At 43.2% G+C, this 24,495-nt stretch overlaps 3 protein-coding genes across 4 annotated transcripts; 1 reads left to right on the top strand and 2 right to left on the bottom strand.

The window, feature by feature from the left end:
- Positions 1–502: 502 nt before the first annotated feature.
- On the bottom strand, positions 503–16,062 carry rnf144b (ring finger protein 144B). 2 transcript variants are annotated; one of them, XM_037075258.1, is made up of 8 exons: positions 15,734–16,062; positions 10,366–10,638; positions 8,966–9,070; positions 7,546–7,606; positions 5,367–5,580; positions 3,903–4,047; positions 3,625–3,714; positions 503–1,696 (listed from the first exon to the last, which is right to left on the bottom strand). In XM_037075258.1, the coding sequence occupies exons 2-8, from the start codon at positions 10,540–10,542 to the stop codon at positions 1,529–1,531; spliced, it is 960 nt and encodes a 319-aa protein (XP_036931153.1). In that variant the 5' UTR covers positions 10,543–10,638; positions 15,734–16,062; the 3' UTR covers positions 503–1,528. The 2 variants fall into 2 exon arrangements, with proteins under 2 accessions (XP_036931153.1, XP_036931154.1); XM_037075259.1 differs by lacking the exon at positions 15,734–16,062 and adding an exon at positions 14,675–14,887.
- A 1,890-nt stretch (positions 16,063–17,952) lies between these two features.
- Positions 17,953–21,479, top strand: LOC119006284. The gene is made up of 5 exons (XM_037074812.1): positions 17,953–18,215; positions 18,948–19,089; positions 19,225–19,263; positions 19,756–19,905; positions 20,099–21,479. The coding sequence occupies exons 1-5, from the start codon at positions 18,126–18,128 to the stop codon at positions 20,281–20,283; spliced, it is 606 nt and encodes a 201-aa protein (XP_036930707.1). The 5' UTR covers positions 17,953–18,125; the 3' UTR covers positions 20,284–21,479.
- On the bottom strand, positions 21,468–24,387 carry iqcg (IQ motif containing G). Its single transcript, XM_037074811.1, has 10 exons — positions 24,232–24,387; positions 23,781–23,910; positions 23,585–23,619; positions 23,383–23,505; positions 23,080–23,164; positions 22,764–22,925; positions 22,519–22,593; positions 21,927–22,058; positions 21,736–21,825; positions 21,468–21,655 (listed from the first exon to the last, which is right to left on the bottom strand). Exons 2-10 carry the CDS (start codon positions 23,907–23,909, stop codon positions 21,539–21,541), a joined length of 948 nt encoding a protein of 315 aa, XP_036930706.1. The 5' UTR covers position 23,910; positions 24,232–24,387; the 3' UTR covers positions 21,468–21,538.
- Positions 24,388–24,495: the final 108 nt, after the last annotated feature.

Below are 24,495 nucleotides of genomic sequence, written 5' to 3'. Positions count from 1 at the left end.
ATATATAAGTATGTTTGCAGTGTATGCAGAAAACATATTTGGTCACGATATATGGAAACACAGTCTATTATTTACCATCTATATTCATATGTCAACAGATTATATATTTTCAAATGGAATTTTAAGTAAGGCTGAGGTTATTTTGTTTGTCACTGAATTAAAAAAAAAAAATTAAAATTGAGATTGTTATTTGTGGCAGGAATTTTATTCTCCAGTTGAGTCTGTGTGGATCAGAACTCTCCTCTTATTGTCTTAATGCCTTTATGTCTTAAAAGGTACAATACAGATAAACCCGTCCTGAAATAAGAACTGCATAAAACTGCAACATACATGACTTAACTTCAAGGCTGCGTATCCAAAGGAGATGTATTTTACTTTCATGGGCAAGTCCCTAAATTTCAGGTGCTTTGGTTTGCTACCTGTACTTACCAAAGCGGGCAGTGAATCTTTATCCTTGCCGTGAGAGCAACACGAGAAGCAAATGTGAAGCACTGAGCCGTGAAGTGAGCGTCACCAGCACACACAGTACCATCTGATGCATGTTTATTTTCCATTACAATGGCGCTTTTATAAAACATCTGATGCAGAAACATCAACAGAAACGTAGAAATCATAACAGGAAACCATACACACTGAACCCATAAATACATATTCACACACTTTAGAAAAGTACACATTATCCTTTAGAGCCTTTGGTCTAGAACGTTAGCCAGGTGGAAACAACAGACATTAGCAGAAGAAGAGTTCTCTGTGCACCACTGAAGCCCTATTATATTTCTCAGCAGTACAGAATATGCAGTGCACACACGGCGCCGTTCACCTTCTCCCATCGCGACAGAATGTTTTGCATTGTTTAGGGATTTATGACCCTGTGTAATCCTGACGGTTGTCCATTTTCATAATGCTAAAATCTTTGCATAAGAGAAAGATAGAATGGAAGGCAAAAGAAATACAACCAAGCACCAGGCACTGTAGAGTGAGGCACTTGAGCACCTAACACCTCTGGTTTGGCATCATGACGTTTGGCACATGAGGGTGGTGTTCTTAATTGTGTTCATTTGTGTGTCAAGTGTGTGTGTGTGTGTGTGTGTGTGTGTATGTGTGTGTGTGTGTGTTTGTGTGTGAGAGTGACAGTGAGGTGGGCCAGAATAAAAGCCCTGTCCAGGAAAACTCTCACAGCCGCCTTCTGCGCTCTCCGTACCCGCTGTGCATCTGAAAACGTCTGCTGTAGGCAAGTCACTTACATTCGCTCTCCACATATTTACACTTCCACCATAGAAACTACACCCTTTTGCACTCCAAGAGTGATTTCTGAGCAGCTCTCTCACAGAGCTTTAAAATGAACAATCCATATTAGTTCATCCAGATGACTTTACTGAACCACAGGCAAGGCTTCCTGTCGAGTCTGTCGAGTCATGAAAACGCACTCCATTGTTCCACAACTTTTATCTTTCCCACTTGCACTCCCTCGTTTTCCTCATGAGGTTAGAGGAGTGATCCTGGGCTGGGCTGATGAGAGGGGGAGCTGTTATGATGTGGAGGAGTCCGGCTGGCTGAGGTCCTCCTTCCTCTTCTTCTTCTTCTTCTTCCCGCTGCAGGGCTTACAGACGCAGCACAGGATGCAGGGCGAGGCCAGCAGGAGGAGCGGAGAGGTCACCAGCACGATGATGCTGACCCCCACCAGGATACCCACCACCTGAAGGGCATCATAACATTTTCAAAAGCTGCATTAATCAGTATTAACAGCGGGTGAAAGGGGTATGGAATGTGAGAGCCACACCTTTCAGTGAAGAATGTCAGAGCGTTTTTTTCCATCTCTCAGCTCATTGTTTGGATTTTAGGGACGAACACTGTGTATTTTAATTCAAATCTCAACTTTTCAGCCCTGATATAAACCTACAGCACACTACCTGCCCTGCACGAAACAGCCAACAGACAAAGTTAGCGCCTATCTGATGAACGCAGTGGAGCTTTTAGCAGCTGAAGAGCTGGATCTTCCTCAGGTGTCGATGCAGAGAAAAACAGAGCTAAAAGCAGAGTGAATATTGGAAATGGCCAAGATTTTCAGAAACAAAACTAAAATTGAAAAGGATTTTAATGTTGCTCTGTGTCTGCAGGATATGCAGCTAACACATCAAGCAACACCAGCTTTATCAAGTGATGATGTGTCAGTGTTAGATTGAACGACCTTCCGACTGGCTGGACTCATAAACTAGGAGACACTGCCACCAGTTGCATTAAATAATTACATTTTTGAAAGAATCCAGTTACTCCCCAGTATTTTGTTTGTGGTGCTAAACCAATGTCAAATATTCAGACTTAATAACATCCAATATTTCCAATGTTTTAGCAACAGTTTGAGTGTAGCCCTGTCCTCTTGTAACTTGGCAACGGCCCCACGCACAGAGAACACGGTTCTACATGTTAGGTGTGGAAGAATCTGACCTGCTCAGAGCCCCTGACCTCAACCTCACCCAACACCTGTGGGACGAACTGGGATGTCAGCCGTGAGTCACATCGCCCAACACTGCCGTCTAAAGTCACTTAATGCTCTTTTGGCTGATGGGTCACTGTTGCAGCAGCATATTAAATGGCTCTGGTAGAGGAAGTGATATGTTCAACAGTCACACGTTGGTGTAATGTTCACATGTCCATGTATTTTTGGCCATGTAGTGTACACCAACAGTTAGTATGGTCATCTATCGAAGTCTAAATTTAGAAAACATTTGATACCGATGTTGCTTACAGTATAATTTAAAGGCACTGTCACTGCCGTCAGGTTCGGAGGCAGCTGAGAGGGAGTTACATGGGCAGAGGAATTCGTGACGAGCAGATCATAAAAACTGTTAGACCTGTTAGGCGAGGGTGTAACCAAGTCAGTCATGAGTTGTTTTGCAAAGGCGCTGCCCTGCTGCACTTGGGCTCTGCAGACTTGTACCATTCAGGAGGTTCGCCGCAAACTTGATAGCAGTCATGTGATAATGGCATTGGAGCAGGAGGAGTGGAAAGAAAGTAGGGTCAGTGGCTGATCGCAATCATTAAGTTGAACGCGCAACGTCATCGCAGGGCAGGAATCTGAGATTAGTGCTGGGATTAGTTCAGCTTAATGTCTGATAAAGGACAGTTTGGGCACACTGGTGGAAAACAACAAGGAGCTAACACAGACTTTATGGGTCTTAAAGAGAGAAATTCAGCAATAAACGTAGCAGCTGATGAGCAGAACAGAGCTGACAAAGGTTCCCCAGGTCTGATGGTGAACACGACTTGATTTTTGCACCGCTTTCGACTTCTGTTAAAATGTTCAGCAAAGTGAAACCTGCCAGACTGGAAGTTTTACTGTCCTGCGTGGGCTCCTGTAACGTCCTCACTGCAGATTATTTCAACAGGGGCGAACGGAACTGACAGCCAAACAGTGCAGCAGCTGGGACGGAGTCCAAAATCTTTACAGTCCAATCCTGGTAGAGTGATGGCACAGTTTTACTAAAATCAAACCCATGCATGTAATAACCTACAACCCACAGATGAGTGGCTCTGCAGGCTAATCCATTCAGTCAATGACAGCGCCACCACAAACCCCGAAATGAATACTGTGCGTCTGCCCTGCTGTCTGCCAAGTGGCCTCACCTGCGTCCTGTTCCACATAACTGAAGCCCTGGAGTGTCCCAGCTTGTTTCTGCACGGTCCCTTATCATAATGCCGCAGGAAAATATCACCCTGCAATTACAAAAAACACACGTTAAGACATGAAATCTGCATACAGACATTACCAAGGAACATTCAGGGACAAATTAAAGACAGGTTAAGATGTCAGGAGCTCGGCTATAAAAAATGTAGATACATCTGAACAGGTGGCTAGGCAGCATAGTTCCCATGTGTTAAGGTGGGTAGCAGGGGAGACTCACATCCAGATTCTGCAGACAGTACCAGCAGAAGGTGTGTTTGCAGCTCTTACACAGCATCTGTGCACAGCCCTGGTTCCTCTCGATGTAGATACCGCACATAGGACACTGCTTGATTGGCATGTCAGAGTCACTGTCAGAGCGGGCCCTGAGGGAAACACAGGGGAGGTGTCAGGTATGGAGTAACCAGGGACATGCTGTATGAAGCCATGCAGGCCTCACCAGTCTCCAGGCAGAGTGTGAAATCGTTATGTAGCAGCAGAGTTGCGGGCCAGTGCTCTTTTACAACTGGGTTAATTATTTTGGGATTCAAAGGTATGAGGGGAGTGTGCTGCAAGTACAATGCAGGGCCATAGCCACTGTTAACAACACTGACTTAATGTTAAGTTCACCTTCGACAAGAATAAAGGTCAAATATTATGCTCATTTTCAGGTTCACACTATAATTTTGGGTGCTTACCAGAAAATGTGCATGTGCTTTAATGTAAAAAAAGAAAAATATAATTTTTTGATCAACATCCTTTTTGATGGATGTGAAAAACAGCTACTGGCACTGCGTCTGTGTTCAAGATGTGTCGCGTGCTGCTGAAAAATCTCCTATAACATAATCAGATGTCAGACTGAGTAATCAAATGAAAGCTTCATTTCATTTCAGTGTGATTATCAGCCGAGTTTCATTGGATCATCGTGTATGTGGGCGGATAAAATGAATTCAGTTAAGTCAAAAACTACTAAGGTGGACAGAGGACAGTAGTTCTAAAACGCCGGCTACAGCTCAGGTACATCGAGATGGTGTTTGATGAAGAACCCGGCGGTCTGAGGCAAAGTTATATCATGTTGTCAAGTTCATCTTGAAAGCTGAGCGTCCCCGTGCCTGCTCCATCCTGCTCAGCACACTGCAGAGACCACCGCGTCACTGCAGTGTACGGGCTCCTTCTGTACAGTCAACTAACTGGCTTGGCGCCCGCCCTCCTCCTCCCTTTGGCACGGAGACAATGGAATTCCAATATAAGTCAGTGACTCCCCAATGACATCAGTCAGTCTGGCAGAGCCACAGCTCGGAGCAGCACAGTAATGTAGCTGTACAACGGGGACGACACAGAGGGCACTGCTGAGGAACACCAAGCTATTAATCCTGAAGTAATGTTTACATTCAACTCGGGGCCTCTGCTGGGAGGGGAGGAACGACACGGCACTTGTATAGTCAACTCAATAACTGTCAGGTCTTTTTTATATTTAATGCAAGTGCAATATTAAAAAAAATAGGAAATTTGTCTACACATTTACACTTCAAACAGTGATTAGTGAAAAAAAAAACATTAATTCAATCATGAATATTTTAGCAGTTTGTTTACAGCAGTAACAAGTTTTGTCCTGACGAACACCCTCATCCTGCTTTCCCCACAGTATGATTTTCAAAGCACAGCTCAGACTGTGTGGCTGCAGTCAGTTGGGCGCCTGACTGACCTGCTTTCATGAGAGGGTGAGGGTGACATCATGGGCTGGCGCTCGGGGCAAGTGTGGCCGTCCTGCCACGGCCCTCTGCACCCAGAGCAGAAGACGGCGTGACAGGTCAGACACGGCACAGCGGTGGGCTGGCCCTCGGTGCTCGGCTGCAAGCTGCACACCGCCTGGCATTCAAGCACCGGGCACCAGGCTTTACTGGGGTCCAACTGCACTCCTGGGGAAAGAAAGGAAGAAGGTATGGAGCAGATATGTAGTAGCTGTTTTGCTATTTTCCACAAGTAATCTGTATCAGTATCAGTCACGCTCCTGATCTGACCTGGATCTGATCTGAAAATGCGCTTGGAAATGTCGCTGCATGGTTTGTGACTAATAGCATACACGATGAAGCAATTAGTTAGAAAATATGCAAATCCTCAGAAAATTGGGGTAATTCATTTGATAATTTCTCAAACTAAAAAGTCAAACATTTACTGCGTCCAGTCCAACTTTGGGTTATGAACTTTAATTGGTAGACCCAAGTCAGCAGATCAACTGACAAAGAAAACATGCAGCCCTGTAATGTTATAACAACTTCAGGGACGTGGTGAAGGTAAGAGTGCCGGGGCAGCTTCTTTCCAATGCAACTCTGTGTACTTGAATGGCTGCCAACAATTAAACAACATCAAACACTGCACTTCATTGTCTGACTTGCAGCTTGTCTCTCTGCCAGCCTGTTAATATAACAGGTCCCTTAGCTACACACACATTTACAGGATTATAAATATAACACACCAGTATATACATAGATACCTTATATATACTGTATGTAATCACCACTAATGAAAGTGTCTATTATCCTAACAAACTTTTGTAAAGTAGTGTTCTAGACAAATCTCACCTTACAAAACCTTATTGCACACTTAGCATCAGATTCAGAAACACCTCATAAAGAAGACAAAAGAACTGAAAAATAGACTCTAGCATCTCTTTAAGGCTGCACTGACGGTAGCTAATGCTAACATGCTCACACGCTCACAATGACAATGTTAACATGCTAATCTTTGCCAGGTTTGCGATCTTAATTCAAAGTGTTAGCATGCTGACATTAGCAAGTTAGCCCTAAGCACACAGTTTAGTGAGGGAGGCAGGAGCTTGGTCTGTGCAGACCTGGCTTGGGGAACTGAAGGGGGGGCCTGCTCGAATCCAGCACAGACCAGTCAGTGTGGAGCGTGAGGTCAGTTCAACTCTATCTGTGAAATAACAACTGTGTGACTACCCATGAGGGACTGATAAAGTCTACAAAAAGAATATAACAAAGCTGAGGAGGATGGGAAATGTCATGTCTTTGAGCTGATGATGATACTTGAAAAAGCATATTAAAAAAGTTATTATGGCTAAAAACGTCCCACAAATATGTTGTTCTAATTCCTAACTGGTTATCTGTGAAGGCAAAGGACACGCCTGTTTATACACTCGGAAGGATCAACATTCAAATGCAACATGCAAAAAAAAGAAAAGAAAAGAAATCTGTGTAACAACCCCAGTAGAAACTGGAGCTTTCATGATGTGCTGCAGCAGCTCATACTTTCATTGTGAATCATAACAGATGGCAAACATTGTTGCAAAACAGCCTGCACTTTGCACTTCTTTATACTTCCAATATTATGAGTCCTGTGATTTATGGCCAGAGTAAACGATAACTATTATTGGCTTCACAGCGTATTGTTACTGTTCAACTGGAAAAGACCAATATAGCTACAAGGCAAACTAACCTTGGTTTGCAATTTGTAAATGTCAACAGAACCCTTCCTGCTCTCAGGGTCTCCGCTGCAAAGCCGAGGCTTCACCAGCATTGTGGTGCAATCAGTTACAAATAGGTCACGCAATTTATTAGCACTGAAACACTCATTACTTCCAGTTTTTTACAGAATAGTCACATGGACCTCTTGAATTGTTATTGAATTTCCTGCTGCTGATGTTTGTGTTTAAGTGAAGGTGCTAAAGCTACACTTTCAGCAGCCCCCAGTGTAAGACTGGACCAGACCAGGAGAGAAAACGGGGCACACACACACAATATCCCAGGCATGTGAAGCTCAGCACACTGTGGGGCTGCTTAGCGTAATGCCGCCAGCTGAAGGGCGACCTGAAATAGCCCACTGCCCGACACCAGTCTCCAGCATGCTAATGCAACAATACCTACCTCTCTCAAACTTCAGACGTTGATACAGCTCCACCTGATCTTCTGGGGCTAAGTAGGCTATCTGCAATCACAAAGCACGGGGGGGCTTAGTCACATTATTACATTTAACTCTTGGTTCTTAGTGCATGCAAGAAGTCTGAAGGTCAAGTTTGTACATTAGGGTCAAGATTTAAATGTCTTGTGGTTGCTGAGAAGCTGATTCAATAGCCAAGATTCTCAAAGTTTAACAGTCATAGTATATGATTGTTGTCTAATCTAGCTTGGGTTCCCAAGCTACACACAGAACACAAAAAACACAAAACTAAGATGAGTTCAGGAGTCTCACAGCCTGAGGAAGTTAAACCTGCTCTGTAGTTTGATACCATATACAGTATAGATGTTACATGTTCGATATCCTTTGCTGATACATCTAGGATCAACTGGTCACCTAGCAACTGCAATTGTCTGCATTGGTCTTAAGAAACTTCAGAAGATAGTGAACTGCTTCTAAAAGAAAGAAAGTGTTGGTTGCAACATTTTCTTAATGACAAAAAAAGGCTGCCAGTATTCCGCCATTTTATTTATACAACAATCAAAATGCCATTTTTATGTTGCATCCATTGTAAGGCTGCAAGGTGTCATCTGCATACAATCCCTCAGACCAATATTAGCTTATTGCAGCTAATGCTGAAACAAGCCGGCAAGCTCTAGAAAAAATGTATTCCTTACTCAAATCTTTTAAGACTACGGACAGACTTGAATTAGTATTAACACTACTTACTATGCATGTTATTCCCCCACAGTAATACTGTTTCCATGTCCAACATCTGCCCTAATTTCACTATTGGATAATAGGGGATAGAAATTCGACAATCAAATCAGTTTTAATTGAAATGGGCCAATGAGCACCAGCTAAAGCAGCTTTTCTTACAATTAGTGTCTGAAAGCAGTCGTATCGAGACAAAAAAAAACATCACAGATGAGGAACTGAGGGGCAGAGTTCCCATCTGTTTGTGCTGTTAGAGTTCTTCTGATAAATGTGCGACAGCTTGTGGAGTTTCACTTTCTGTGTGAGTGCTCGAAATTACCTCACTGTAATCTTCGCAACAAGAATTTCCTTAGAAATGTCACTGAGACTGGATACACGGCATTTTCGCAACACTTCCTCATGATTAATCCAGCACACATAATGTACAAAAAAAAAAAAACAAGGGTGAAAATCTAATTTCTTTACGCATCTGCTTGCAGCCCTGCCAGCTGTAAACAAACTGGCGTAGCCAATAACCTAGAAATTCAATGACTTTTCAAAAATAACAGTTTAGCTAAACAGGTTTTGAGTTCAGGCTGTGCATCAACGTCATGTTTGTATGTTGTGGCCGGTGAAAACTCTTTGAAGCTTTCACTCATGACCTACATATCATTGGTATTAAGCAGGGCATACCTCAGAGTCCAGTAGCACTCCAGTCTTTTGGCAGGCCATATCTGGGCAGGTGATGGGGGCCCCCCCACCCTCCATGATGGCCAGCTGAACATACTGCTGCAGACACTGAGAGGGAGAAACAGCACCAGCAGCATTAGTGTGGACACTGAACAGGAACAGGGAGAATTGTACCATCATTCATAACGGCATACATATTTACCGTCCACAAGACAGAGCAAACAACACATCAAAACATGACATTTGACAAACGGAGTAAAAGCAAAGCAAGCAAAGGAAAATCAGCTGTTGTGTAAACAGGGCAGGCAGAATACCAAACAAACATGAGTTCATATCAGCGTTCACACGTCACAAGTCATATGGAAGGGTAGGACGAACCGTTTAAACATTGCGCAAAGGCAGACAGTTTTGAGGAACAGAAAAGGGAAACAAGTTTAATTGTCACTTTTCTCTGGAAGATGGAAAAACAAATCTGTGGCGGAAGCGCGGCACGTGTTTTCAGGGCTCGAGCCGGGGCTTATCATGTGCTTTCTCGTAAAGCATGATGTACTGTTCATCCTCACACCGTCTGAGCTCTGCGTGGAGGAGATATTTCAGCTTAATAAAAATGAAGTCCAACTGATAAGCAGGGTTTACTGTATCCATTTCCCTGCTTCTTCCCCCGTGACATGGTGCACGCGTGTGTGTTTTATCTGTGCGACCTTGTGCGTACACAACACTACACAACTCCAGCCAGCCTGGACAGAGATTAACACCTGCCACTATCGAGCAACCTTTGTGTGTCAGGGCATGATACCATCATCCCAGTTCCGATAGGCCAGGCAGGCGTGTGTTAGACAAGAGCAGAGTACTAGCACAACTCTGTACTTTTGTTCTAAGTAATTGAGCTCTGTATTCTAGTGGTAGCACACTCATAAAAGGGACTGAGAAAGAGTTTGATATATCACAAAAAAATTCCAGCGGAGAAAAAGAACGGTAATGCGAGGCCAATCCTGTGTTGAAACCACTCCATTTCACTGGAGCTGTCGTGTGCAAGATTTGCCCATAAAGGGTCTATTTTAAGATCCTAAAGGAGGAAGTGGTGCCGCAATAAAAAGGAGCATCCCATTCCAAGTTATTTAAATGTCGGAGATTTGCCTAAATTGCCCAAAGAAAAGTTTGCTGTTGGATCACTTGTGCAATCTTCACCGCCTACAGAAGGTGACTAAAGCCGTGAGCAACGTGAGTATCGAGGAGACTTGCGTTTTCTAGAAAATCTAAATATAGACTGGCAGCCTATTCTGTTTCAACAACAAAGGTTTGATTTCCAAAGCAGCTAATGTGTCCTGAGGAGTTATCCTGATCAAAAACAACACTTTGACAAGAGGATCATCTGCTGTAAATGTGTGTCTGTCCTCTCTTACCGCTGAACAGAAGACACAGTTGCAGCTCTGCAGTTCCCTGGTGGCTGCAGGCGGCTGCTCGCTGAGGCACAGCTTGCAGAAGACCTCGGGCCCTGGATCTGGATTGATGCCGGCCTCGGGCGTCCCCGGAGCCGAATCCCCAGCTTCCCGGCTCGGTGTGTGTCTCCTGCTGGCCATGGTGGGGCGAGGTATGCAGGGATGGGAAGGAAGGAGGAATCAGGCTGCTGCTAGCCCTTCTGCTGGGGGCTGAGAGGAGCTACAACCTCCATGTTCCTGAAAGCACAAACAACATGGATCCCTTCAGTGGAGGTGTATCACCTTCCTTCCTTCGTCGTAACTGCCAGGCCCTCTGACAACACTGCACCCTGTTTCAGGAAACCTGTCGGCTGTTCTGGTAACTGGCAGACCAGCAGCGATTACTTCACTTATCCCTGAAGCAACACATTGTCATTGTCTCGTTACTTGAGAGACGGATTAGTCACTGTTTAGAGCTGCGTGGCTCATGAAGTCAAAATATAATTATCTGGAATTACTGCAGTATTATAGATTTCTCATCATGCCGGTTATTTCTCCATAAATGGCTGTCATTCTTCGGGCCAAATCCCAAGGTCAGTGTTTACAGGGCCAACAGTTATTGACCAGCTCCTTATTCATTCTGACAGCATCAACTGATTGTTTAGAAACATGGTAAATAGCTTACGGAGGTAGCAAGTAGGTCCTTAGCACAAGCTGTTCTGTTTAACATGTAATGCCTACATTAAGCAGAATTACAGGGGCTGAAGGGCGGAAATAAAAAAGTTCACTCAAATAAATCAATAGTTCTGAAAACACTAGAAAAACATCCAGAGATGAGAGGATTCATCAGGATATCACAGAAGGACTACATTTCTCAAAATGTTTTTTTTTTGTTTCTGATGTCAGATGAGAACATTTGAACAATTTAGAGTAGAGGTGCCGTAATTACAATATTTTTACAATATATACTTTTCATTCTTTTTTAGAGTGATGAGGAGTGAAACCAAAAGTGGCCACTGTCCGATGTTACGCATGAAGCTGTCCAGTTTGAGTCTTCGCTGTAACAGCGCGAGCTGAGGTCGCAGCACCGTTAAAGACGGCATAAAACTGTTTTTAACGGAGTTTAATTGTCGTCATTGAAAAGCAACAATATTTTTGTCAGGCGACTGTTTCTACATTCATTCATGGCAAGTTAAAAAAGTTAACTTGATGGATATCTGCTGGCGTTTGCATGTCCATCTGGGTAAGATGTTCTGGTTAAGAATAATGTTTAGTTTCATATATATTATTGTTTTTAATGTTTATGTAATATATTGTTTGAATATAAATTCACACAAAGTATGCCTAAGTAAAGAAATGAAGAGGGTAATCACATCACAACAGGCTACAACTTGTTATTATAAAGCTAAATATAAAACCTTGTGAAGGGGCATCCTCCCGTATGACCCTGTAACGCCCCTAACGTCTGTTCATAATAAGTCCATTTTCTGTCGTCCCAGGAGGAGGACGATGTGCTGCCGTTTGTTTCCAGCCCTGCAGCATGAGAGCGAGCAGCAGGCAGAGCTCACAGCTGACCGAGTTAACAACTCACAGCGGAGCCAAACACACACAGCAGGACTGAGAGTTTCTGTTCAGAAGAATGTGAAGCCTTAAAAACAGTGAACTATAGTTTAATGCTACAACACAACACAACTTTAAAATGCACTGAAGTACTGAGTAGAGTCTGTAAAGGACGTTGAGCCTGGAGTTACACGTTGCATCTGTGTACATCTGATCAATATTAAACCAACCGGCTACAAGCAGTGACTGCATGGGACTGATATAACTGAGACTGAGGTTTATTTCATTTGAATCAATATAAGATGAATACAGTTATTCATTTAGTCAGCATGTTAATGGTGATTTTACTAAGCATTAGTGACTAAAAACTCCAGGTGCTAATAAAGTGAAAAAAACGTCCCTTTGATCAGCTGATACTGCTTCCAGAGATCGGTGATCCTTATCAAGCACCCTTCACATTTACTCACCCTACAACACAATTACTGAATTTGATTGACTGGAGTTGTAAAAAAATATTGTATAACCTTAATCTGATTCAGTATATAATTAACTGACATCTGAGTATTGGCCAATAGTTTGAGAACATTTTGAGGAGTTCCATGAAAGTGGGTACAGACTCTGGGTCAAACCATAATGTCACAGCCAAGTATTGCAAACTAGCTGCTGGGCGTACCCATGCATTGACGTTCCCATAGCGCGCAAATCTATGCAAACTGAGGAAGAGCACATTCGGTACATGCAAACAACTGTGTGGATGGTATCTCCACAACATACACACAGTTTAATAATGGAAAAATAACCCTGGATCTTAATTGTTACATAATTGTAGTGTGTGTCACAACTGTCAACACATTTAAGACTGTCGACTGTCCCCTACAGGCACAGAACTGAAGTTAAATATGTCAAATGGAGGTTTTTGTGTGGAATTATTTATTTCACTCAAATTTACAGCAAGCAGCTCTGAGGCTGTCTTAAATTGAGGGTTATCAGCATACTCAATATGTTTGAAAATAATATAAAAAAAATAAAATAATAACGCATAAATGCTGATGTTAATGAGATTTAATGCTTACTGTGCTCATTTTAGTTTAGCGTGTTAGGATCCCGTCATTTGCCAGTTAACACTAAACACAAAGTACAGCTGAAGCTGATGGGAATGTCAATTCCCAATTTTGCAAGTATTTGGTCATAAACCAAAGATCTGGTTAACGTTTTGACCAGATAATGGTTCCAAGTGTCCCAGTCATAATGTGAGCATTGCACCAAGCCAACACTTGTCAATGAACACTTAAAGACAGGTGAGGCTATGAAATGTCAGGGGATCACCAGAGTTATCAGAATGTATCCTAAGGGGTGAAGGAGTCTCTCTACGAAATTTCATGGCACTGTTTTTCAGTTGTCTAGAAATGTCCTTAGGTGTATAATCACCTGTAACTCAGAACTAGTATGTTATTGTTACCCAAGAATGAGCCATTTATATCAACAGCGAAAACAGCCACCATGTTCCTTCAGAAACCCTGAGTGGAAAAAAATCTAAAGACAGCTTGATACGTTTTTAGTCACCACCATAGGGGAGGGTGAGATGACACCAAATTTTACACACTGGACCTTCACGACAAACATGTAAACCTTGCAGTGGTGCTAAAGGTAAAGTCGGGGAATAAAAAGTTAGAATACAAAAAAAAAATCTGTTTAACACAACATCAAGCTGCAACTTCCACCTTGGGTTATCAGACATCATGCACTAGTTCCACACTACAGAGCAGCACTACACAGGTGTGTGGATAATAAAGGCCTAATCTTGTGTTGAAGGGAACCAAAGTCACCAAACCCAAAAATTATCCCTTTGGTTCCGTCCAATCCCAAAAAGCATGAGAAATAATAACGCCATAATCTGGGATTTGTGATTAATCCCGTAGATAACAGTGGTTGGGCACAGAACAGGGTCACACAGGAAGCGGTGGCGTTAAAAACACACTCTGCAGACTGAGCGGCTGTTGAAATCACACATTATCCCGCTCACAAGGCGCTCTATTTCAGCAGGCTGTTAAAAGTTGGCATGGGAACTTTGGAGCGGCTCAGTCAATACAGCCACCACCGCGGCTGTCCTAAATTTCAGCGAGCGCTCTTCTGTCATGTGCTATCGATCGGTGGCGACATACATTCAGATCGCTGATAGTGGCGCATTTGTGTGGCTGCTTGTGTTAGTATTTCTGCACTGTCACGGTGTATCCTCCTGCACCGCCAGCTGAGCCGGCTGCAGTCATCATCCCACAAAACCCCCGTCCTGCCCAGGCGTAAGCAGCCCCGCGGTCCCACATGGGAAAATAACAGGTCTCTAATCAGCCGGCTTCGCTGCACGGAAACTCCAGTGTGTATCTAATAACAATGTGGAGCCATTTATTCGTAAACATCTTCCAAGTTTAGAGGAACCTGAGAACACCTGTGTATTTTCTGTCAACACACGAGGCTGGTGGAGGTGTCTCTGTCTTGTCTGACAGATAAATCAGTGTTGCTCCACCCTTGATCGTAGATATGAGTAAGTGTGATGCGTCATAACCATATTTGTGCCTTTTAATAAACCGTATAAGCCATGGTTGTCAAATCTAATGACACACACAGAGAATGGATTTTAGTTTGAAATGCGTTCGAGGGCCAAATCACTGTCTGAACTCCCTTTCAGAAGCATTTCCACCCTGAATGTTTGCAGATGTGACTGAATTTCAGTACTTACTGTCAGTACAAAATGCTGACGGCCTTGACGCTTCCCAGGACATACATCACTGCCGGTATCAGCTTTCGACAAAAAAACCTGCTCGACTGCTGCAGTCGCAGCCCAAGAGCAAGCAATTAAAGCTGAGAAGTCCACATTCAAACTTGACTCTCCTCTGCTCGAGCTGTTCATTAATCAAAAACGCCCGTGTGTGCTAACAGCTTCCTTTTAGGTGTGGAGCTGGCCATTCAGTGATTAGCAGTCCCGGGCGGATTAAGGTCTAGATCGCATTCCAGCCAAGGGGGAGGTGTGTGTGTGTGTGGGTGTGTGTGTGTGTGTGTGGGTGTGTGTGTGTGGGGGGGATCCGAGCATCATTGCTGACCAGGGGGGGGGGGCAGAAACGGAAAAACTAGATCTGCTCGGTGAAAGAAAAAAAAACTGCCGCTGCTTTTACACAGACTGCCACTGTGTTGGGAAGCAGGCAGCTGGGACTGTGTGCTGGTGGAGTGAGTAGCAGAATTTCTATGGCATCATTTGTACAGCTGCAATCACTCCCCTCCCTGGCCCAATAACCTGTGTGTGTGTGTGTGTGTGTGCGTGTGTGTGTGTGTTTGGGAAGGAGCCTCCAACAAAGAGCAGCATAAAGTTGAAACACATGAAGAAAATGCACTTTAACCAGAATCAGTGTGCATGGTGGGCACTAACTCTTACTGCTGTCGCTTGAAACGTGCATTATCTCCAGAGTAACATCCTGACAGTGTGCGTCTGTCTCTCCGGTCACCCTGAGGTGGGTGTAGTATGTTTCAAGACAGAATACATGTGCATCGTCTTACCTGTCACTGTGCACGCGACCAGACCACGCATGAAATCTGACACATCTGCATCATCACCACACACACACACACACACACACCTCAAGGTTGCATTCTCGGATAGGTCAAAACTGAAATTCTGACGCATTCACGGTGTAATATTTCTTAAGGTCCACGCGTTTTTTTAGAGGGGGGGTCTCTGTGTGATGCAGACAAAAGCCAGAAGGGCAGAGGAGAGAGAGGGTGGAGGTGGAGGGGGAGAACCTACCTTGCCTGTGGACCACTGGGTGTAGGAGCTGCCCGAGTCCAGATCCACAGCCGCAGTGCTCTCCCAGTCACACATGTGTTGTTACAGCCCGCTGTCGTAACAACCTCCGCTGTCAACGCCTAATTCCACCGCAGACCCGCTGCCGCCTTTCTCACACACGTTACCGCGCTCGAAGAAAAACCTGAAAGCATGTTGGGAGCGTCCTGCTCGCTCCTGTCTGGCCCGTGTCGGTGTGTGTCTGTGTCTCAGCCCCTGCGCGTTGTTTCCATCCAGGAAGCAGTGGCCGCTCTCTCCGCTGCTCTCCACTCTTGACTGCTCCTGCCGGTTATTTCACTATTTTCATGCTGCTTTCAGGTGCGGTCGGAGAAATGGCAGTCGCACCGTGAACGGCTCAGAAACGTGATGGAGTGTGGAGGCCACACACTGACAATGATAAAAAGTGAAAAAAAAACTGTAACTTAATACATCAGTGAATGGTTAGATAATTAATAAACCAAGTGACTGGTGATGAATGAAAAAAGAGGCGGAAAAACGTGTGGATTCTCAGAGGAGGTATATTAAAACTGGATGCATCACACCAGTTCTCACAATGATCTGAACACTAACTTGCTAATGAAAGCCTATGACCCTGTTTTGTTTTTTGTTGTTGCTGTTGTTGTTGTAACACTGAGGTAAATGATGGGGAGGTTTACTTTTCTAAAAACTGAACTGAACTGAATAATACTGCAGATCATTTAACGCATGATTATGATATACAGTTTCCAACTCAATATATTCCTATTTAACTTCTCTAACAAAAAGAAACAGATAAATACTATATAATATTATCCTATTACTATATAATCCTAATATTTCTCCCTTCGAGTTATATTCCAGGTCATGTATAGACCTTGAACCTTCATAATGGGAAAGGCAGTTTGCATAGTAAGCGCTGTAAAACTAAAGGAATACTGAACATACTGAATACATTACATTTTGAAAAATCCTTGTACGGTGGGATTTAAAATAAATTCTTGATCTTGGACCATGTCGACAGGTTATTTTCAGGAAGCGTGAATGAGGACTTTTCAATTCTGTTATATATTCATGTTTGTTAGGTCTTATCGTTTGTTTGATATCTATTAAGCTGCTGGTTCTCCTTTTTTAATCTTAGCTTGTGTTTCTTTGGCACTTCCAAAGACTACGTGGCATTTTGTTTTAGTTGCACACCTCACTTTAAGAGGCACATTTTGGGAAACTTCTCTTATTCAATGTCCATATATGGTGTCATCCATATCTATCATTGGGCAAACACTTTGCCGCTCTACCAGTTCAGTAATATGATCTGGAAGAATATGACCAATCCTTACCAAACTCATCCATGTGTGTATGCCTCATTGGCTGACATGCAGGCCTGTGTGTATCTGATTGGTTACTTCCATTTACACTTTTGATATTTTGGCCTCACAAGGTTGTTTCTATATACTACAAGCTTTGGCTGAGTTTTGACCCCTTAAGACTATTTCTCTTCTCATACAAATTCAGCGTCGAATAAAGTTGGTTGAAGTTTCCCAACCAACTCCTATTACGGTGATATTCTCAGCTTACCTCCGAAGACGATAGTCCTGTTTTTTCACACCAGGCACTGACATTTAGCTTTGCATTACTGAATTTCTTACAATAGTATGGCATTGAAAAGATTTCATCACTCATCGTTTCAAAGGCAGGCTGTGTGGATTACTCTTGCTTTGTGTGGCATGCAATCAGGCATGCGTTCCTGTTGCATCATTTCCTCCTCTTTGTTCAAGCGGCTTCAGTGCAAAACAGGTCCAAGCCGTCTTATATATCCAGGTGTAAACAACATGTACTACTGTGCTAGCTCTGCGTGCATCCACATGTTTTATGAATCCTAACTCATAAATTGAGGCCCCTGCGTCATCTGCGAATTAAGAGAGTACGAGGTGCAGTGAAGGCATCAAGACAGAATAGGTGAGACTCGGCAGCGGGGCAGAGACAAATTCCCTGTTTATGCAAACTCAGGAAAATTTACATCAGCCTATGACATAACTCGATATTGAGAGTCTGCAATATCACTGATGTATCGGTGGCTGTATATCTTGCTGACTACAGACACATGCTTGGAAATACTGTAGATCCGCAAGTGTCACGCAGTAATGTCATGGGGCCACGGGCCAATCAGCTCTCTGCACATGCTCGGTGTTTAGATTACCCACAACAGGAAGACAGCCAGTAAACAAAGGGTTTTCTTCTGCCTTCGACCGTATGGAAAGTCCAAGTTAAAGTGCGCATGCGCTGCTATGAAGGGGACTTCTCCAAAAAAAAAAAACATCTGTAGGCTATATGAGTCTGTGTTAGTCCCTCGGAAGAGTAAAGTGTCACTGCCACATGAACGATGCACAACTCGGACCCTCTGTCTCTGAGCCCGTTGAGGGCTGACAACAGCCAATTAACTACAGTGAAGGAGAGATCCACGCTCAGTCAGGTGGGTCTTTTTAAATGATATATATATGTATATATATATATATATATATATATATATATATATATATATATATATATATATACACTTTCTGCCAAGTGCTTCGACTCGTGGTTGGGAGTTATTTCTAGAACAATCTGAGTTTAGACCGCGTGTAAATCAAAGTACTTGTCTGTGACTGAGGTCCGCCTGTCAGACACACACCTGGGCAGAGTTAGCCCAGGTGTGACCTGCTGCCGCTGTACATTTGACTGTACGGTAGCATGGAAGAGTTTTCAAATTGTTGATCTCAGTGCTTCTGTGGATTGTCCATTGTATAGTGATCCTTTTGCACCAGCCCTTGAAGGGAGACACAGAGACTCTGAACACCTGTTTGTCGTCTTGTAAATATATGCTATAGAATATGCACGCAGGCAACGGGTTCTTTTTTTCTTTCCCTAAAACAGATTAAAGATAATCCCATTAGTTTAATACTGATTTGATTTTGTGATTTATTTAAGAAGAAAAAGAGAAACCTGCCACCATTTACGGATACTCTCAGATTTTTTTCCCACCCTATGACATCATAAAGTTTCCAACCACAGCGAAGGCGCATGTGATCTAAAAACCCGAGCTGAGCTGTGAGATATACTGCGATCTGTGAGCTGTTGTCTGTACATCAGCAACATTTTAAAAAGTTAAATAAGAATGGCATAGTGTGACGTATTAGATCCCGTGTCTGTGTCTCTCCTGTAGGTGATAAGGTGTAAGGCTGCCAGCATGGAGAGAATCCTCCAGCTGGTGCACCGGGTGGCGCAGAAGAGCTGCATAAGAGCCTGCGAGCTGTTCTGCTGCCCCATAGACACCGTGCTGTATGAAAAGGTCACGTGTTGCTCAGGTAAGATTGAGATGTTCTGATATTATAGAATGATGACAAATCCCCCTTTATCTGCTCTGATATTGTCATGTTTACTTGTATGCTTGTAGCACAGAATATGAAAATGTAACTCCTCGCCTCTTATTGTCTTTAAAGCTCGAACTCAACAAACTATGGATGCTAAAACTGCACAAGGTAAGTTCAAGCTCAGTGTCTCTGTTCTTTCCTCACATCTTTTTTTCTTTAATTGCACTGTAGGTCTTATTGTTCTTGCATCCTCAGTAAAAATTTCCATGGTTGGGGTTTTTCCAACCTCTTATTTATCCATATATTTGTAACAAATAAACAGTTGAACTGCTGCAGTTTTAAAAGATGCCGGTGCCTTTTCCACCATTTAATGCATCAGTTTGACACAAACTGGTTTTCCGTCTCTGTGTTTTACATGAGTAAGGATGACTGGAACAAAGCCTGTCAACCAAGTAAATTAATATTAAATCATTCAGTCAGCAGCACCTTTGCACTGACCCAAACACTTTCTTTTCTGCAACCTTTTTCCAAATATACCGGGAACTCACAAGGAGAACCCTGAGATAGTGACACATCTCTCTTACGTCACTCTGGAACAACGACTTCCCTTTCTCATATTCTCTTCCCTTTTCCCCTTTCTCTGCCTCGCCCACACGTAAGCACTGGCAATCCGGAGTCCGCCGTCGACCATTTTAATCGTGAACATCTGCAACTCAACCTTGATCGACTGCGTCATTGGCAACGACACCTACCCATCTGTGATGGCGGAGAGTCAGCCTCTGATGACTGAACCTCAGTTCCACATGCACGGTTGGTAACAGCCAAACATACATTATTCTACAGAACATTCCAAGAAACTGAAAGCACTTTGAGCTGCGATTTATACTCAGCTGTGTTGTATGAGTTGCCAGTTTTTTTTTTTAAATAGTTTTACTGGACACATCACAGCGCTCAAGCTGCACTGATGAGAAATTAAAACATGTCATTTGTTCACGTGATCCAGATCTGGCCAGGTGCAGCTACAGCTGTGGACAGCAGGGGCCAGCACAGACCACCCCTGCTCCCCTGCCGTCAGCTGAGCCTCCACACATCAACATCCACAGTTCCCGGCTCAACTGTGTCATCTTCGGAGACAACAACTACATGCATGCCGACCAGAGCCACTCGACAGAAGCAGAGGAAGTGTGACGCTTTGGACGCACAGAGCTGACACTCACACTACCCACTCACCTGAAACTGGCATCTTTGGAGGGAAAACAACTTTAACTCAGTGTTCGGTAAAACAATCTCCTGACCACTGTTCGCCACAATCTATGTTCTGACAGTTGTCATGGGCTTGGCCACCATTGGCTTATAGACCTAATATCTGTCTTTTTTTTACTCTGTCAAAATGAGTTTTAGGGTTACATCTAACAGAGCTGGAACCAGTTACTTTAAATGATAAATCAGTGACTGCAGATCACCGAGTCATTGTTTCAGCTCTGCTATTTTGACCTTTGACTTCCATAGCAGTATCGGCTCTGGTTTTGGGTCTGACGTGACTCAATCCAGGTCTCGGCACTGATTTAGAAACATAACCATCGCTCATCATCACAGTTCTCCAAGTGTTGCAAGTGTCTGTACGCACAAACAAACGTCAGCTCTCCAATTTTATCCTGAAAATAACGGTTTCCTGTTTCGCAATGTTGGGCCTTCTGCTCCTCTGTCAGATGTGAGGACATAAAGTTGGGATTATTTTACTGCATTAATTTCCCTCACGGATGTGACTTTGGCCTGACTCATCTCTCTATGATCTTTTGATCTCTCTGTGTTTGATGTGTAGCGGTCAGATATGCTGACTAGTGTACTAAGTTTTGAAAGATGTGAAGATGTGTTGCTGTATAATTCAGTTCCCCAGCTTGTTGTATATTGTGTGATTGCAGGAACAAGCAGTGTTGGAATGCTGTTTGACTGTGACTGAAATCCTTATCATGTCATGATAAAGGCGTTGACATACGTTCAAATGTATGGCCTATGGTCATTAACAGTAGACTACTTAGTAGTGTTTGTTGCTGGAAGTCATGTTGATTTCTTGGAATTGTATTTTCTTGTTTTTAATCTTAAATCATTGTTTTACTGAGGTCAACCTGTACATAGAATATGGAGTAAGAGGACTTTGGATTAAAGGTGCTACTATTTTGTCTGCTCATATCTTTACATACAGTATGATATGATGCTGATATGCTCCATGTTACCTTCACACTATGTACTACTTATCTTAATCTTCTGAAATTAATGCTTGTATGTATTTTATTTTGTTATACACTGTACGTTTTAAATGGCAAGAACATGTTTTTACATTTTTAACGAAAGAACAAAGAAAAAATACAGAGTTTGATCAGGAATTGCATGACTCTTTATTATTGAATTCTGTGTGTTATTCAAAAGTCTCCAAGGAGTAAAGTCATTTCTTTTTCTTTTTCTTTCCATCCTTCTTCTTCTTGCCTTTCTTGTCTTCCTCTGCTTTTTTAAAACTGCCAAGTCCCCGACGGACCATGCAGCCTCTCCACCAGGCCTGTAGCTGCGGGGTCAGAGGTCACAGGATGAGAATTAGGAATCAGACCAATTCATCTGATCTGAGACGTGATTGGATGTTGTTACCTTGGTGGCAGTTCTGGCCTCTGCCTGCTGTTGCCGCAGTTTCTCCTGCTCCTCCCTGTCTTCTAACACCACCTGCTCCATCTCCCTGAGCTAAACACAATTCATTCAATGTTCATCTCATGGTGACTTTTGCATCCCGTTCAACATTGGCACATATTCACTGAGTCGTGTTCAGCACTAGAACTGCTCACCCTCCTCTTCATCTCCATCAGTCGGTCCAAATTCACAGTTTTTTTGCAGCCCACAGTGTTGAGCTGCTGCTCCTTCTCCTGCTGCATTTGCTTTGTGTCCTGCTGCCACTGCTGCAGCTGCCGCTGCAACTCCTGGATCAACAATAGCAACTAGATTAGCTGCTGCAGCATTTGATGGATAGTTACAATGAAAATTGTTTAATAAAACAAATATTTTTACTAAAACAAAATGATTAGCTGCTGGTGCAAAAAAAATATTATAAAATATTTGAGATAACTTTGAGAGACATTCCCCCCCCATCTTAAGAGTCCTCTGTCCTCTTAACTTGAAAGTATTTCTAAGTGGTAAGATTTGAAAACCTTTTTGTATTCCTGAATTTGCAATTACGAGCATTAAAGGAAGTTTTTTATTTTCATCTTTTACTCAAGACCAAAGTTTAATAGCTTATTAATACAAGGCACAGTGACCTCTAGCAGCTCCAGAGGCATTTCTACAGGACACAAGAACTGGATTTATACTAAACCTGTTCCTGTGTTGCAATAATAATTGTTGATAAAATAAAAAAGTTAACAGTACTGTTGCTGTGCCAACCTCATGGTGATTTTGCAGGAATTTCTCTGACTCCTCATGAACTCTCGCCTCCTCCTTCAGCTGTCTGTGCAGCAGCTGAAAGACAAGGAGATAAAACAGGACGTGATTTGGACACTGTTAAACTCTGGAGTCTCAGCGTACATTTGTCACTGTAAAAGTCTGACAAAAATTTAAGAACACCAGTAAACTGCATATTTTAGACCGTCAGTTTGAAAACATCCATTTCTGTAAATGGTTGGACTGACCTCCACCTGGTCCTCCAGCAGCTTCTCAGCCTGGCTGCACTCTTTTTGTGCCTGCTGGAGCTGCAGCTCATTGTTTTTCTCCACAATCTTCTTCCTGTGCAGAATCTTTAATGACTGTTCATGCAGCTCGTGCCTCAGGATATTGGCAAACTGGTACATGTCCTAAGAGGGGGTAGAAGTCAAAGCTCTGAAGCACTGCATTCACATGTTTGATTATACTCTCAATTAAAGGGTCAGTTCACTCAAATAAACAGAATCACACTCACCCCTAACAGATATTCATGTACACAGTTTTGATATTTGGATCGCCCCTCACCTGCAGTTTCTTAGTTTTCTGTTGGAGCTCCGATTTTTGACTCTGTAGACTTCGTTTTCTCTGCTCCAGCTGTCTCTTCGCCTCTCTGGGTGGAGACATACACACATTAGTGATTTGATGCATACATACTACTTACTCTCTCCCCCTTTAATTTTAACTCCTTTTACCCTTTTCTCTCTTCCCTAATGCAACACTCCCCTGCTCTCAGAAAACCTACAGCACTGTGTCGACAAGATCAGTAGTCGGGCATTCTTATGACAATTATGATAAGTATTATAGTTTTCAAATGGTGCAGTGCTAAACCTTCTCATGTTCTCGGCCTCCTTCCTCTGCTCCTGTTCTTCTACCACTCGCTGCAGAGAGCTGAATCGCTGCTTCTCCTTCAGCTCCACATGCAGCTTGGAGAGCTGCTGTGAGATGTACTGACTGCAGAGAGGGACAGGGGACAAACTTAATCAGAAAAAATGTTGATGAGACATAATGTGATTTTGTCTGTGCGACTCACCAGTCCCTTCTCAGCTTGGTTAGCCTGGCCTTTTCCTGAACACACACAGGAGAAAGAAATCGTGACATGGAGAATAGGCTGTAGCTATTACACACAAAACAAATAAATAAAAATATGATTTATGGGAAGCAACAGACAGCTGTTTGACAGATGTTCCTCTGGACTGTGAACAGGTTATAAAGACAGTTCTTCTCACCTGTACTGCTGCGGCCCCTCTCTCCCTGCTGATCTGCACCATCAGAGTGTGTCCCACTATGTCCAACTGATCTGAACAGTCCTCCAGTACAGCGGCCACAGTGAGACTCTGGCTCTGGGATAAAGACATCCTGTGGAGAGTGTAGGACATTACCGACACTTGAAATAAAAAATAAAATAAAAAAAGTTGTACTGCTTGGTGCTGTTGGGAAAATGTAAGATTTCAACAGCTCATCAATATGCCGAATTTATCAAAATACGATTACTAGAACTGTCATTTAGTACAAGGCACGTCATTTAAAAATACGCACCGTTACACCAAACTAAGAGACGTTTATGATGGTTTCTGGTGTAGCTATTAAGTCCAAATAGTTCACTCTATCAGGGTGCAAGCTAACTTTAAGTTCCGCGGGAGCAGACAGTGTCAGCATTAACAGGTAACAGTCACTTACTTCAGTTCTCCCCGTAACAGCCCATCTCCCTCTGGAAAAATATTAGTTTGTCATTCAAGAGAAACACCATCATTTTCTCAAGCACGGCTAGCTAATGTTAGCCGACAGTCTGACCGTTTACACGTCACCATGGCAACACATCAGCCCGGTAACATGTGACACTATTTTTTATGACGTGGTCATTATCATAACGACTGACCCGACGTTAAGTAAACTTTAACTGTTACTGGTCCAAGGACGACCGGACCCAGTACACGCGCATTG

Source organism: Acanthopagrus latus, chromosome 17 (assembly GCF_904848185.1).
Source record: "Acanthopagrus latus isolate v.2019 chromosome 17, fAcaLat1.1, whole genome shotgun sequence".
Lineage (NCBI taxonomy): Eukaryota > Metazoa > Chordata > Actinopteri > Spariformes > Sparidae > Acanthopagrus > Acanthopagrus latus.
This window is presented reverse-complemented; position numbering and strand designations above follow the sequence as displayed.